Source organism: Hyperolius riggenbachi, chromosome 7 (genome assembly GCF_040937935.1).
Source record: "Hyperolius riggenbachi isolate aHypRig1 chromosome 7, aHypRig1.pri, whole genome shotgun sequence".
Lineage (NCBI taxonomy): Eukaryota > Metazoa > Chordata > Amphibia > Anura > Hyperoliidae > Hyperolius > Hyperolius riggenbachi.
In genome coordinates, this window is record NC_090652.1 from 224,247,162 (window position 1) to 224,264,521 (window position 17,360).

The window sequence follows — 17,360 nt, forward strand, 5'->3', positions numbered from 1 at the left end:
CAACTAAAACTTAAAGTGTAACTATGTTAAAATTGGTTTAAATGATAGATAATGAACTCAGTAGTGTCCAGCCTCTGAATAGTAGGGATGATCAATGAGATGCAAATATTTCCAAGTTCATACAAATATGTACAGCTTGAAGATGGACCAATCAATTTAAACCCAGGTGGGACTTGATTGGTCTATTTTCAAGCTGCATATTTTTTGCATAAAAATGTGCATAAACACGGAAATATTTGCATCTCATTGATCTTCCCTACTAGATAGTCCTTTTACACCTCACTGTCCCAGAGATTGGTTCCTTTACATATATTTGACAAAGGCTTGTCGAATTTGCTTCTTGAAGCCCCTGCTCATGCCATGTACGAGCTTATATGTACTGGGCATGCGCAAGTAAGGTCCCTGCACGTCCAGTAGAACAAATCTGCTAGTGTGCAGCTTTTGTCCACCATACAGGAATATTTTCAGAGTTTGTATGTTCTCCCTGTGCCTGTGTGGGTTTCCTCCAGGCACTCCAGTTTCCTCCCACAACCCAATTACAAAATACAGATATAAGTTACTCGGCTTCTCCCCTAAAAAAATTGGCCCTAGACTACAATGGACATATGACTATGGTAGGTATTGCATTTCAGCCCCTCTGCGGGACAGTTCATGACAAGACAATATACTCTATACAGTGCTGGGGAAGATGCCAGCGCTATATAAATACTAAATAATAATATCAAGTATCACCCAAGCCATACGGACAAGTCATCCATCATGTCTGCATTTGCCAAAGAGCTCAAAAAAACTGGACTCTTCTGCAAGTTTTTATGAGGGTTAGAGGGTTTCTCAATCTCAGATTATGTAATTTCCACTTCAGACTGTAGCCAGTACAGCAAGGAACAGACAATCTATTTGAGAAGACTGCAGCTAATAGTATTGACAGTCTGATGTAGGACATGTCCAGTACCTGTGCTCCTGACCAGATAAAAAGGGATTTCTTAGACAACAGCCTTATTGAGGAGCTTAGGCACAAAAATAAGCCCCCTGAGTGCCAACACAAGTCTAGGAAAACAGTTGTACCTGTGTAAAAGGATTTACGATATTTTGGTGAGGTATAATTATTGCTAGTCTACTGTCAGGAGGAGGAAGGACGAACAAAGGCTATAAAAATGATTCACCACTGCAGTTCCCAAGCTTCGGTCCACAGATTCCCAAATGAAAAGTAGGCTTTTCACATTTTGTCCTTTGTTCCCACAATTACACCGGAGTGTAGTGATTGGTACACACAATGCAATTTTCTGTTAGATCTACTGTCAGATCGACTATTTCCAACATGTCCAATCTGATTTCTGATCGATTTTCCATAATAGTGAATGGAAAATCGATCGAAAATGTTGGAAATAGTCGATCTGACAGTAAATCTGGCGTGTGTACCTAGCATAAGTGATTTTATAACACAAGCTTATATTTCAACTTCCAATTGAACTATGGTGGCGACACATCAAGTATATTATTACTTAAAGGGAACCTTAACGCATAAAAAAAAAAAAAAATGAGTTTCACTTACCTGGGGCATCTACCAGCCCCTTGCAGCCATCATGTGCCCTCGCAGTCACTCATGGCTCCTCCGGTCCCCTGCTGCCAGCTACTTTCGTTTTTGCCGACTGGGAGTCGGGCGGCCGCCATGCGTACCTTTTTACGCATTCCCGATGGTGCAGAAACTATCGCAGACATTAACAAGTACATTTTTACGCGTTACGGGTGCATTCCACCTGTAACGCGTAAAAATGTACTTGTTTAAAGTCCGTGATAGCTTCCTGCACCAGCGGGAATGCGTAAAAAGGTATGCATGGCGGTCGGCAAAAATGAAACTAGCTAGCAGCAGGGGACCGGCGGAGCCATTAGTGACTGCGGCGGCACACCATGGCTGCAGGGGGCTGGTAGATGCCTCAGGTAAGTGAAACTCATGGGGGTTTTTTTGAGTTAAGGTTCCCTTTAAAGGACACCTGAAGTGAGAGGTATATGGAGGCTGCCATATTTATTTAAAAAAAAATAAAATAAAACAACATTTGCCTGGCAGCCCTCATAACCTATTTAGCTGCTGATGTGTTTGTATAACACCAGAAATAAGCATGTGGCCAATCTAGTCAGATCTGACAATGTCAAAATCACCTTATCTGCATTTATGGTATTGTTCAAGGTCTAGGGCTAGAAGTATTAAAGGGAGAAGATCAGCAGTATAGCCAGACAACTGGTGTTGTTTAAAAGGAAATAAATATGTCAGCCTCCATTACACTCTCGTTACAGTTGTCCTATAACAATTGTAGCAATTTGAGTAAAGTCCATTTATGCATCTTGATAATATACCTCAATATAAGCTGCATCATTGCTGGCATCTCTGATATGTGGAAACCAATCTTTGGGAGGTTTCATTAAGTGCTTTCCATCAATAACAAACCATGCTAGACGGGGCCAGCCTAGAAGATATAAAATAGCTTTCATTTATAACAGCTTTATAGAATGATTATCTATATAGCAGAAAGATCCTAGAGGCAGTCTGTATACTCTCAATAGGTTATATTATTGATTGCTTGTTTTGTGTGATACTAATTAAAGCAACCCTGTGCCTTCAATGGACAAAAAAAAAAAAAAAAAAGTTTGATACTTCCTCAGTAGAGGAAAGTCTCTAGAATCTTCCAGAGGCTGTTGGCCCAGACCCTCCTCATCTTCGCGTCCATGCTTCTGTCTGTGAATGTGCGTGGCTGCACTGAGCAGATGCACAGTTTTCCTTCCATGCATGAGCGGCTCTGTGCTACTTGGTCTGTGCAGCTACGCACATTCACAGACATGAGCACAGCAACGCAAACCTTTTCAACAAGCCTTTCTCTAATAGGTTCAGAGGGTCCCAGCGCTGGAACGGCAAACTTGAAGGGGATGGGGATGCCCCCTTCAAGCTTGCTATTCCAGCGCTGGTACCCACTGAACTCTACCAAGGCAAGTATCTATTTTTTTTACTTTTTAAAAGTCACAGGTACACTTTAAAGACATCAATCCCATTCGGTTATTTATGGTGTTTCTATGAGTACCAACAAATGTGTCAAGCCCATTTTAGATTAAAGTGGATCCGAGAAACTTTTACTCATTGCATAATTGTGTTCCTTTCATATACAGTACAGACCAAAAGTTTGGACACCTTCTCATTCAAAGAGTTTTCTTTATTTTCATGACTATGAACATTGTAGATTCACACTGAAGGCATTGAAACTATGAATTAACACATGTGGAAGTATAGTACATAACCAAAATGTGTGAAACAACTGAATATGTCATATTCTAGGTTCTAGAGCCACCTTTTGCTTTGATTACTGCTTTGCACACTATTCACACTCTTGGCATTCTCTTGATGAGCTTCAAGAGGTTGTCACCTGAAATGGTCTTCCAACAGTCTTGAAGGAGTTCCCAGAGATGCTTAGCTCTTGTTGGCCTTTTTGCCTTCACGCTGCGGTCCAGCTCACCCCAAGCCATCTCGATTGGGTTCAGGTCTGGTGACTGTGGAGGCCAGGTCATCTGGCGCAGCACCCCATCACTCTCCTTCCTGGTCAAATAGCCCTTACAATGCCTGGAGGGGTGTTTGGGATCATTGCCCTGTTGAAAAATAAATGATGGTCCAACTAAACGCAAACCGGATGGAATAGCATGCCGCTGCCAGATGCTGTGGTAGCCATGCTGGTTGAGTATGCCTTTAATTTTGAATAAATCCCCAACAGTGTCACCAGCAAAGCACCCCCACACCATCACACCTCCTCTTCAATGCTTCACGGTTGGGATCCAGGCATGTAGAGACCATCCGTTCACCATTTCTGCGTCGCAAAAAGACACGGTGGTTGGAACCAAAAATCTCAAATTTGGACTCATCAGACCAAAGCACAGATTTCCACTGGTCTATGTCCATTCCTTGTGTTCTTTAGCCCAAACAAGTCTCTTCTGCTTGTTGCCTGTCCTTAGCAGTGGTTTCCTAGCAGATATTCTACCATGAAGGCCTGATTCACACAGTCTCCTCTTAACAGTTGTTCTAGAGATGTGTCTGCTGCTAGAACTCTGTGTAGCATTGACCTGGTCTCTAATCTGAGCTGCTGTTAACCTGCGATTTCTGAGGCTGGTGAACTTATCCTCCGCAGCAGAGGTAACTCTTGGTCTTCCTTTCCTGGGGCGGTCCACATGTGAGACAGTTTCTTTGTTGGTTTCTTTTGATGGTTTTTGAGACTGCACTTGGGGACACTTTCAAAGTTTTCCCAATTTTTCGGACTGACTGACCTTAATTTCTTAAAGCAGTAGGATCAGCCATACTATGCCAGGGGAAAAAAACACATATAAGTAGATAAATACTTGATCTACTTACATAACACATGTATTATACTGTCCACGTTTTGATTTCAGTGAATGTTATATAGTAAATGACGAGAATACTGTTAGTGGTGGGGGCCATGTCTTTTGGTCACAGTTAAGGCTAACTCATGAGGTCATTTCTGCCCTTTACTTTTTTTCTTGTCTCCTCCAATGGCTGAGTCGCCTCAGCCTTGCTTGTAAACACAAGTGAGTAGGGGATTAGGTTTCAGATAAGCAGCTGGCAGGGAAATAAAGGAAAGAGGAGGAATAAATTATAAATAAAAAGAACCCCCAGCATGCAATTCTTTGGCACCGACTACTAAAGGGCCAGTGCTCCTTAAGTATGTGAAAACTCCAAATCATAACAGCAGAAAAAGTTTTGAAAGTTTTGAATGCAGGATTAGCATCTTTATCACTTAATACACTCAGACCAGTTGCTGTTGAAATTTGATTTTTATGGTGACGATACCGCTTTAAAGTAATGATAGTCACTCGTTTTTCTTTACTTAGCTGCTTTTTTCTTGCCATAATACAAATTATAGCAGTCTATTTAGTAGGACTATCCGCTGTGTATCCACCTGACTTCTTCACAACACAACTGATGGTTCCAACCCCATTTATAAGGCAAGAAATCCCACTTATTAAACCTGACCGGGCACACCTGTGAAGTGAAAGCCATTTCAGGTGACTACCTCTTGAAGCTCATCAAGAGAATGCCAAGAGTGTGCAAAACAGTAATCGAAGCAAAAGGTGGCTACTTTAAAGAACCTAGAATATGACATATTTTCAGTTGTTTCACACTTTTTGGTTATGTACTATACTTCCACATGTGTTAATTCATAGTTTGGATGCCTTTAGTGTGAATCTACAATGTTCGTAGTCATGAAAATAAAGAAAACTCTTTGAATGAGAAGGTGCGTCCAAACTTTTGGTCTGTACTGCAGTTTATAGAGCAATCCTCAAGTCAAATGCTTTTTTGTTTTGTTTTAATACTCTAATTCCCTATAAACTAAACAAGCCTCGCCCACAGCTTTTCACAGTGCCTTGGCAGTAGCAAGGGATTATGGAAGCTCAGTCTGGGCAGGAGGAGGAGGTTACTAGCCATTGATTTCAGAGGCAGAGGGGAGGAGGGAGGAGGAGAGGGTACTGAATTTACACACAGGCAAGCTGATAGCATCTCCAGCCCTCAGCCTGTGACAATGTGACAAACAGAACATGGTTTCCTTCACTGTATCACAGGAATAAATAATCATAAACGTTTGAAGCTGTTTGCAGCTAGATATGCTATGTAAACTATCTAAACTAGTTTTTCATCTCGGATCCGCTTTAACTTAGTATAATAAGTGACCCCTTATCTCTCTTTTCACACATTTCAATGGTATACAGGAATTCATGGACAGATGTGTTTCTTTTAATGAAGTTTCAGGAGGAATTATGGACGTGTTTAGTAAGCTGTAAGGGCACCAACACACTTGTCCAGGTCTATACAGCAAGGTTGCTCTAAGCCTAGTTTTTTAACATAATAATGTTATACTAGTGGCTCGTGGCCCATAACCTCAAGGAGGACAATATCTGGACAATATGGTACATAAAGCAAACTATGTATAACAAAGACATCCAGCTACCATGATCTGGTAAACCTGGATTGGATTTTATTAAATAGACTTATGTGGTAAAAGGCTGCATCCCTGAACGCGACAATAGTGGCTAAAAAAAAAAAAAAAAAAAAAAAAAAAAAGGCATGCACAGCTAATGGCTGGTTCAAAGGTACTGTCCATTACTAGTCTGGGCTTAGTAAGGGAAGAATAATTATTGGAGACTTGGGGATGGGAGGGTGGAGATGGCCAGACAACGCATTCCAGGAGTGGGTACCGATCAGGATGCAAGTGTATACTGTTTGGGGGAGGTGGGTTAGCTTGGATATCCTATCTAATAAAACTGCAGGGGTCTGTGTCCACCTGCATCCATGTGTCCAAAGCCTTACTGTACAGGACTGTGGGCGTGCGTGCTGGCCCGGCCAAGCGGGTGTCACGTGGCCGGGATCGGGCATGTGGTGCAACCTAGCGCCTGTTATTAAATGGGCCTGAAGACAAGTTCTTTGATGAAAGAAAAAATTAAATCCAGTCTTGGCTTCCTGGATCACCAGCTATATTACCACTGGGTTGCTTGGAGAGCACTCAAGTTCCCTATATAAATTGGTGTAGAAGTATGTAAGGCGCTTACAAAGCTAACAGTCAGCTGTGGTCTTTTATGACTAATAATAAGAGAAAATCATTCATGCATAATGTCAAGTAGAAGTTGCTTAGGTCTGTTTCACACCAAGAGCCCTATTTAAGATATTTTCTGATCGCCAGTGCTTTCCAATGTTTTGAAAAGCGCTTGGGCAATGAAATCCTATGGACCATTATACACCAAATCTCTGTAAAAGCTGTCCATGGCAGATGATGTGTGTGTTTTATAAGTAATCGTTTACCTTTGAATGTTACGACTTCTCCTGTTTGAGCTTTAGGCAGTCCTTTTTGGCAGGCATCAGTGGTGAGAGCGAGTGACACTCCACAGCTACCCAGGAGAAAGCCGATCTGCTGGCTTCCGGCATCCTGCAGAGGAACACAGCGCGTCTTATGCATATATATCTACAGAAGGTCAGTGAGTCTACTTGTTTAGTAATTCTAAGTTGTATTTGTACCTTCCTAGTGAGTGGCACTTCAATGGGCACAGGAATAAGGTCGGAAAGGAGGCACCCATAAAACGCCACCATGAACATTACAGGATCGCTGTTGGGAAAAACAAGTGCCACCTGCAAAACATTCATAATGAAAAAAAAAAAATCGTGAGTTATTGCTGCATTCAATAAAGCTATTCAATTTAATGCAGAAAGTACTGTAAATTCGATTGAAATCCACTGACAGAAAACATCCCCTCCAATAATGTATCCACATTATTAACCACTTCCCTACCACAGTTACCATATTTCCCCTTAAAGTGGATCCGAGGTGAACTTTTACTCATTGCATAATTGTGTTCCTTTCCTATTGTTTATAGGGCATTCCTCAAGCCAAATACTTTTTTGTCTTTGTTTTAATACTCCAATTCCCTATAAACTAAATAAACCACGCCCACAGGTTTTCAGAGAGCCTTGGCAGTAGCAAGGGCTCATGGGAGCTCAGTCTGGGCAGGAGGAGGAGGTGTTACTAGCCATTGATTTCAGAGGCAGATGGGAGGAGGGGGGATTAGGTTTTTTTTCACAGGCTGAGTGCTCAAGATACAGATAAGCCTGCCTCTGTGTAATGTTTACAAACAACATGGCTGCTGTCGTATCATAGGAAAAAATAATAATTTTCTATTAAAGCTGTTTGCAGCTAGATTTGCTGTGTAAACTATCTAAACTTTAGATAAGATATATAGACAAGTTACTTGTTATAGTTCGTTTTTTATCTCGGATCCGCTTTAAGAAAACAAATACATTTCACATATCATGCTACTCGCATTCATTTGCGAATAACTTTATCGCTACTTATTACACCAAAATCTATACATTGTTTCTTGTGGGACAAGCTAGGCTTTTTTTAGGTAGTACTTTTTGCTAGGAATTATTTTATTTCCTATGCATATAAGTATAAGAAAAACAAATTGAAAAAAGTCAGCAATTCTGTTTTCAACCATCATATTATCTTATTTGCAAAAAAGAATTATTTATGTAAGATTATATATATATATATATATATATATATATATATATATATATATATATATATATATATATATATATATATATATATATATATATATATCAAATGCTCTTGCATTTTTTTTTAAGTGATTTATTTTGGTAACTAAGGGGGTAGAAAGGGTAAATAACTAAAGGGGGGTTAATTTTTAATGTATTCTGATGAATTGTTTATGTATTTTTATTTTTCTTTCACTAGATGTCCCCACACCGTGTCCTGTGTGCTGAACAGAACACAAGTAAGTGTAGTGCACGTTATGAATGACCACAGGCATCTTGATACCGGTGGTCATTCATAACAAACACTTTGATAGGCTTTAGTAACACATGTTCCCATTCACTGTTCATGGACCAGCGTGATGGCGACAGAGGCGTGGATGGAGAGACAAACAATCAGAGACGCATATCTATACCTCTGATCCGCAAGTGAAGTTTTCAGGAGCGTAGCTGTGCGTCCCAAGAATCCACAACTGGCTTACATCTTGTACATTATTGTTAATAGAGGCATAGAAGTCTCCAAGAAAAGCCTCACTATTCTCAGCTAAATTCACATGTCCCCCAAACAACTTAACAGTTGCCCTTACTTTCCCTCCGTAATCAACACCACATAACGTTTTTTGGAGGGGTAGAATCAAGTACACTTCCACACCAGGCTTTTTTTTTTTTTTTTTTTTATCTGGGCTGAAGAAATGAGTCCAGGATAAGAAATATTCTGTGTCATTAAAAAAAGTGGTCTGGGAAGGTTTCATTCATATACATTTCAAGAGCTGACATGACCTGTGAAGTCTACAACAACAACACAAAACACTTAGGTGCCAGTCTAATCTGTACCTAAGAAAAGGTTGTGGTACCCTGGGAACACAAACATTTGCAACACAAGATCATTAAAGAGAACCCGAGGTGGGTTTTACAAATCCTAATTGCACACAGCGGCTGAGTCTGCATATAATGTCCAGCCTCTGTTGCTATATTATCTCCCCCCAGCCCCCCCCCCCCCTCGCGCTCTGCTGTGCCCCCCAATGTAAACCGCCGTGCTAGCGACATGCAGTGTGTCGCCAGCAGGCTGTTTACATGTACACTGTCACTCTCCGCCGCACCCCGCCTCCTCTATAGCCAATCAGGGGGGAGGGAAGGGACGCAGGCGGGGAGTGGCGACAGAGGAGGCGGGGGAGCGTGACAGTGTACATATAAAAAGCCTGTTGGCAGCACGCTGCATGTCGCTAGCACAGTGTTTTTTTTGGGGGGGCACAGCAGAGCAGCGAGCGCAGGGGGGGCCTGGGAGAAGATAATATAGCAACAGAGGCTAGGCATTATATGCAGACCCAGCTTCTGTGTGCTATTAGGAATTGTAAAACCCACCACGGGTTCTCTTTAAGGCAGGAAACACTCTAGCTTGACTCCAATAAGTAGAAAAAGGCGTTCCACAGGCTCAAACTTGCATTTTTAGTTTCCTGAGCTTCAGACACACTACATGTTCCTAGTTACTCACCCTGTCTCCCGGTTTAAGGAGAGATTCATTTTTGTTAGTCAGTTTGTTCATCAGGGTGTAGGCCAATTTAACACACCTACTCCACAATTTGCCTAAAAAGAAACAAAAATAAATATTTATGGCTAAACCAGAAACCTGGTATGTAACAGCTAAAACAGTCCAGCAGCCTTCTTCATGGTTTTAGAACACCGGTACTTATTTAACAAGTCAGTGAGAACAAAACAAATACAGAAGGTAAAAATGATTCAGAGCTACAGCAAATAATTTTATCTGCACCCTTCAAACTGTTTATCACATTGTTCAGTTACATAATAGTGTAAGAATGTTTGACACCATGCCAGAAGATTGGCTTTTTGTCTTGGTTTAACAAAAAAGATGGGTTTAGCTGACACTTTTTTTGGTTCAAGTCTCATCATCGCTACAAGTGACTTCTTATGTTCAAATTAGATTTGAGAAGGAATACATAAACACTTAAACATGCAGATAATTTACTGATTCCAGGAAGTAATCAGTCTAATTTTATGGCCCTCGATAATTCTGACATAGCAATGGACCTATACATACATTGTTTAACAATGCACATATACCTTCACAATAAGGGCACTGAAGCTAACTGGGGTAAAGGTGTACTCAAAAACATCCATACTGCCTGCAGTAAATCTTATTAGAACTGAAGTCAACATATCCAGGGGTCTGGTGTGACATTGCAAGAAATCAGGGAATGGCTTCTAAAATTGGAGGAAGCAGTGGAGTTATCCTCTATCTGACTAAAGTGGCAGACACCCTCATCTTTCAGCAGGCGAAGAGGAGAGTAGATTTGGTCTGCAGAGAATCCATATCCTTGGAAACCAAGAACAGGAAAAAAAAACTGTTTGGCTCCAGCCAGGAAGTATAGCCTTGCTGATGTTGGTGTTTATTCTTACAGGTAGACCTTATACCCAAGAGATCTGTTGCATCCGGCAGACAGAGAGGAGAAAGGTGTCTCAAATGGTTATCAAATGGTTAAGACAAAATCTAAAAGGCCTACATTTCACTTGTTTAAAGGTAGGACATCTTATGTCTTAAGTTAGAGAGATACCGTAACCAAGAATTGAACTTCATCCCAATCAGTAGCTGAATCCCCCTTTCCCATGAGAAATCTATTCCTTTTCTCAAACAGATCATCAGAGGAGTCTGTATGGCTAATATTGTGGTGAAACCACTCCCACAGTGGTTCTGACAGTTTCCTGTCTGTGAACCTCATTGCTTTGTGGGAAATAGCAGTTTCCAGCTGCAAAGAAAGCAGCATCTCCTTCCACTGACATCACCTGCCAGCAATAAAAATGACACCATGTGATAAATGTCAGATTGTAAATCAGGTAGAGGAAAGATTTTACAATGGGCAAACACTGACAATCATTTATACATAATTATTGTAAAAATGAAGCACTTTTTATTACATTATTTTCACTGGAGTTCCTTTTTAAGGATCAAAATATTCTTAAAAAAAGGACCAAAACTCAAATAAAGAAAGCTGCTAAACATAACACATATAGGGCCTTATGCAGTAAACTCTGGGAAAGTTGTGGTGTGCAGGGAGTGCGCGACAATTTTATTTTTACTACCACTAGGGGAACACTGGCCATTAACCCTTAGTGCTACACACGTTATGGTAACACGTGCATTGCTATGGTAATATGCCTTATGTTGTGCCTTACCATAGCAACGTGCTTGTTAACCTGGTAACACACGTGACGCTAAAGGTTAATGGCTACTGCTCCCCCTGCAATAGTAACAGTAAAATTGCTGTGCGCTCCCTGCCTGACGTTTACTGCATTAGCCATAATGGACAGAAGAAGTAATCTTTAACCAGTTCAGGACCATAGGCTTACACCCCCCTAGTGACCAGGCTATTTTTTACAATTAAGAGCTCTGCAGCTTTATCAGCTCGCTGCAGAGCCAGAACACAGAGCACACAAGTGAATCTCTGATCGCTACTGCATAGTTTTTTTTATTAATTTTTTTTTTCTCAATAAAATCCACCTTATTTTTGTTTCCCCTCTCCCTCCCTCCCCCCGACAGCCATCAGCTCTCATAAGCATAAGCCTATGAGAGCCGATCGCTCTGTGAGCCTCTCCAGGGGAAAGCCAAATGACACAGCTGTCCCCAAGTACAGCGCTGCCATAGATAGCAGCGCTGTGCAATGTAAATAGACAGCGGTTTCTCCGTCTAACAGTCTCCTAGTGGCGATTGCCGCTGGGAGGCTGATGACGGAGCGGAGCTCCATCACTCAAGCATGGATGCGCATGAAAAAAAAACACCCCAGGACTTTACGCCTTTCGGTGTTAGGCGGTCCTGGGGCTGCCACGTTCCCGATGCCTATCGGTATTAGGCGGTCGGAAAGAGGTTAAAGTCCTACCATATAGAAAGAGCTTTATTTTTTAAATATTGTTCAAAAAACTATTATTGCCCATGCTGTCACCACTGTCTTGTTTGATGACCTTACTACGCCTCTCTGGAAGGTATCCCAGCACATCAGGTATTTACTGGAGTACAGCAAATATGAATCACAGATTATCTTTGGCCTTTTAGTGCTCCAAGTTAATATCGTTGCTGTAGCTGTGTATTAACTTTCACTCCTCCTAGTCCTGTGCAATACACATTATTTAGAGCTGCTGAAAATGTATCCATGACTACAATTACTAGGTAATGTCCAGTGATGTTGATCCAAGGACTTTATCTGATTGCCATCTGGAGTCGGGAAGGAATTTTTTCCCTTTTGGGGCTAATTGGACCATGCCTTGTAAAGGTTTTTCGCCTTCCTCTGGATCAACAGGGATATGTGAGGGAGCAGGCTGGTGTTGTACTTTGTTCTCTGGTTGAACTTGCTGGACCAAAATAACTATGTAACTATGTAATGTAATTGCAAAGTATTCAGCTGCATGGCAATAGTCTCTGTGGACGGACTATGAATGGAACAATCCGATTTGGAAAGTTTACTTCTACTTTAAATGTGGCTGATACAAAAGAACCGCAGAAGTTGGTGAAAGGGAAAGGATTAAACATCAAATATTTATGAGAGATAAATGTAACTGGAGAAGTCTAGTGATCTTCACGTTGATAGATACAGTTCAAAGTGTTGCACGCTGGACTGTGATGAGACACCGACTTTGATGCAATATTTATAATGTATGGTAAAGCATGTGAAATGACACCCTGGCCCTATATGACTGACAATCAATGTGGAGCATGGCTTCCCCCTTTTGCTTCTGAAGAGTGGAATGGTGTAGACTTCCTGTCACCACTGTAACCCACAGAGACTATAAAGATTTACTTTCTCCTTCAACATCACATGCAGTTGTATGCAAGTGTGTAGATACCTTTGTAAGTGAAAAGCAGTAATACATTTGCAGGAAACTGGGTTAAATGACAATTTCAATTGTTTGAGAACAATCCGTTTTTATGTGAAATTATGGAGAAATATTATACTTATGGAGTAATTATTGCATGTGCAAAAACTTTGGACACCTAGTTAAACAGTGGCAACACACCATTTCCCTTTGCCACATATCACAGCTTGTGCATGCTTTTTGCTCTTGGTAAGATTGTTTTAGTCCTTTTTGTAGGGATGTTTGCCCACTCTCCTTTGCAGATTACATTACATATTAAAATCTACTGTCTTTCCCAGGAGAGGAAGTTAGGATGTGTGCTCCTAATCCATTGATAGGTTTGATGCAATGAATGTGTTTGCATGTCTGCACTATGCATGTTACAGGGCCAGAGTTAGGACACCTATGTTTACCTGGGTACTTCTGCGCAGTATAGGTGATTAAGCATAAGAATGCATTCTTCTGTGAACTAAAACCCTGGCTTTTAATTTAGCTGTAGGGATAACAGTTGTGCCTGGATGAGTGAATCTGTGAATGCAATTGTGTGAACATTTGCATGTGAGTGTGCGAAGGGTTAATAGATTTTTGCTGTTTTCTAGCCACACCCCCTTCAGCACCTCCCTTTCCCTAATAATTTATTTAATGTCCTAACTAGAGGCGATGTGCCTGGATATATGTATGTTTACATTACATATTATTCCAATAAATTCTCTCTGGTCATCATTCATAAGCATCAGGTTTATAGGTGCACATTGATGTACAATCTTGCCACATCTATGTAATGAGGAACTACCTAAGTTTCTGTTCAAAGTACAGGTAGTACCCAAATTACAAACAAAAACAAAAATGTGATATTTGATTCTGTGGGAACAAGTCAAATCAATTTTTTCTTTCAAAAGACCTCGTAGTTTTTGAGAAAATGAAGGCACAGGAGAGCAGAGGTGACACATCGGGGAACTGGTGGTACAGAGGGGTTAAGGAAGTACAGGAGACAGAGAAGGCACAGTGTTTCCACTAGATTCAGGTTGAGAACAGACCTACTGTTCCCATCTCGTTAGTTATCTGGGGACTACCTGTTTATTTACCAAGTTTACCTTTCTTTAGGTAAGATTGTACAAACACGATTGAATCATTAAAGAGCACCTTACAGGACACCTGAAGTATAAGGGAAATGAAGGCTGCCATATTTATTTCCTATTAAACAATACAAGGTGCCTGGCATCCTGCTGATCTTTCATGCATCGGTAGTGTCCGAATCACGCACCTTAAAGGAATGCTGTAGGAGTGTGTGGGGGAGGGGAAGAGTTGAACTTACCTGGAACTATCAATGAACCCCCGCAGACGTCTTGCACCTGCGCAGCTGCATCCTCGCTTCCGCTGACGTCACCGGAGCGTACTTGCACAGGCGCAGACTGCACTGCTCCCGGTGACATCAGCGGGAGAGAGGACGCAGCCGCACAGATGCAGTGGGTTTGCGACTTTTAAGTCACAAATTCCGGAAGTGTACCAGCGGCGGGGCCGGAGCATCGGTGACTAGCTGTGCAGGCACAGGACGTCTGCAGGGGACCATTAGAAGCCCCAGGTAAGTTCAACTTATTTTTCCCCCACACCCCCTTACAGCATTCCTTTAAACAAGCGTGTGGCAAATCCAGCCAAGAACATCCTATCTGCATGGTTGTTTGTGGACTATTGCTAAGAGTATTAGAGGCAGAGGATCAGCAAGGCAGCCAGACAATTTGCATGGTTTAAAAGGAAATAAATACGGCAGCCTCCATATCCCTCTCACTTCAGCTGTCCTTTAAGATGTATCCATACATTTTCAATAATGTTTAAGTTAGGTGATTGCTAGGGCAATTCCAAAACCTTCAGCTTGATATTCTTTAAGCAGCTCAAAGTGGATTTTGAGCTACGGTATGTTTAGGAACAATACTGTCTTGTAGTAGATACCATTCCCAAAGGAGCTCCTTGGCTGTTTAACACTGACTTGACTAAAGCACAGCTGCAAAGTATAATGGATCTGCCCCCATGTTAACCAGTCTGCTGAGAATCCACACTGAGCACAGCAGCCCTCCGGCTTCTCTCTGTCATTGAGAGAACACACCGCTAGCCTATAAACTAACCACACATTCGTCAAAGTAGTAGAAAAAACAACCTTTATCACCAGACAAGTGGAATGTCAAAATTATTATTTGAGTTGTTTCTGTACTTAAACTTCGAAAAATAAAAAGTAACTGTGCATTCACATTTATAAACTTTTTTAAAGAAACGGTTTTCTACAGAAGTTACTACTTTTCACACACAAAATTAACTCAGTATGCAATATAGCCAAGGGTGCCCAAGCATTTGCATGCAAGGTATGCTAAGTAAACACAGCCAGTCAATATGAGCCAAGTACAGATACCACTGATCAGACAAAAGCAACTGCTTACTGCACTGCAGAGCCAGATGAATGGAATCGATTTGATAGGGGAAAAAAATTACCTCTTCCCTACCACTCTATCGACCAATAAAATGTAATAATAAATTTAATAACGCTTGTAAATAGTTTTGTGTGAGTAAAACAGCTGTACAAACAGTTTTTAAATCGATTTTTGACTGAATGTGAATGCTGCTATTGGGGTCTATACTAAGCAGCCGATCGGCATTATAATTTGTCTAACCAATTCAATATTGGCCCATGTGTGGCCAAGTAAGAGGAGATGTGCAGAGAAGAAGCGATTAACCATCTCTCAGCGCTTGGTGTAAACAACTGTATCTGCAGTCACCACACAGTGCTCAAATAATATGCAGGTGACCGCCACCCAGATAAATAAACAGAAACCAAGTTTACTTTCAAGATAAAACAGTAACTAATGTTTTTCCAAAAGTGTCAAATAAAACAGTATACAATAACTTACATTGCGGGCCCTTGCGACAGGGATCCTTAAGATGTGTTGCACAGATCGGGTTTTAAAATACACTATGGATCAAGATCCTCTGACGACTGTGGATCAAGATCCTCCGATGACGGCGGAGAGCGGAAACTGGTCAGGAACTGGAGACTGTGCATTTGTATTTTGCAAGCCTTTTTGATCCGTAGTGTATTTTAATACACGATATGCGCAACACATCTTAAGGGTCCCTGTCGCAAGGACCAGCGATGTAAGCTATTATATACTGTTTTATTTGAAACTTTTGGAAATAAATTGGTTACCATTTTATCTTGAAAGTAACCTTGGATTCTGTTTATCTGGGTGGCGCTCACTTGCATATTATTTGAGCACTGTGTGGTGACTGCAGATAACGTTGTTTACACCAAGCGCTGAGGTATTGTTGATATACTTTTTGACAATACCTGCTATGGATGTGGTAGCCTAAGCTGCTGGTGGATTTCAATTTGTGTTGGAGTAGCGCCTGTATTTTACCTTCAAACGATGAACTATTTCTGTTTATTCCAAATGTATAGTCAGGTGCATGGCATTTATTGCTTCTATGGGGAGGTTCCATTTCTCTACATTACCTTTCTCAGATTGCTGCACTGTTCAAGCACAGAAAAGTGCACATGCATACCAATCTAATCTGTACCCAAACTTACAATATATCTCAGTACTATGTGTGTCTCATGCCACGGTAGCTTAACCTTATATCATGAGTCTTTGTGCCTCAGACCTAACCAGGAGTCAATCCACACTGCACATTATACCTCCTCCAATTTGTGCCTCATACCCCATCATACTTCATCCTCGTCTGTACTTTATGCTAAAACCCTCAGTGTACGTCATCTCTGCTATCCTGCACTTGTCTCTTTAATTCTTTATGCCGCTTTGTGCCTCATTCTTCGGTATTTATCAGCATTGTCTGTGCCTCAGATACTGCATATAACTCATGCTTCAATACATTTCAGAAATTCATGCCTTACTGCATTCTCAGGTGCTCATGTATTATATACATCATCATGTTTCTTTAGCTCAGATCTCATTTTATACTACATTGCTATCCTCTCTCTATACATTACATAGCCTCATGCCTTACTTAATCTTCTCTGATGTAATTACATCTCGGACCTGCCTGGATGCCATGTCTCTTACCTCATTCATCTGCACCCTATGTCTCCAACTTCATCCTCTGGGCCTTAGTCATTATACCATATCCCTGAGTCTCTTGTCTCATTATAGTTTATAACACAGTGAAGTAGGGGAATGGTACTTACCTGCCTCACATAAAATAAGTAACTCTGTCTAAACACTATTAACATCTCTGTATTTGTCCTCAAAGGCTCTCACCTATTTCCTACTCAACATCCTCCTGTACAGTAGGTTCCCAGTTTCTGTACAAATTAGATTTCAGGACCTTCATTAACATGGTGCCACACATTCAGTTAGCATGGGGAATGGCTAGAGCTTGCTGCAATCAAGCAGTAGCTAAT

The 17,360-nt window shown here is 41.2% G+C and overlaps 2 protein-coding genes across 7 annotated transcripts in view; one reads left to right on the top strand and one right to left on the bottom strand.

The window, feature by feature from the left end:
- The window catches only part of PRMT2 (protein arginine methyltransferase 2), a 486,423-nt gene that overhangs the window by 108,986 nt on the left and 360,077 nt on the right, over positions 1 to 17,360 (top strand). The gene's annotated exons all lie outside the window — the stretch shown is intronic.
- DIP2A (disco interacting protein 2 homolog A) overlaps positions 1 to 17,360 on the bottom strand; it is a 160,416-nt gene that overhangs the window by 46,793 nt on the left and 96,263 nt on the right. For all 6 annotated transcript variants that reach the window (XM_068245309.1, XM_068245310.1, XM_068245308.1 and 3 more), the window contains 4 exons: positions 9,588 to 9,679; positions 7,058 to 7,168; positions 6,845 to 6,968; positions 2,353 to 2,462 (listed from right to left, as the gene is read on the bottom strand). In XM_068245309.1, the coding sequence (XP_068101410.1) occupies positions 2,353 to 2,462; positions 6,845 to 6,968; positions 7,058 to 7,168; positions 9,588 to 9,679 (437 nt within the window). The remainder of the gene's footprint in view (positions 1 to 2,352; positions 2,463 to 6,844; positions 6,969 to 7,057; positions 7,169 to 9,587; positions 9,680 to 17,360) is intronic.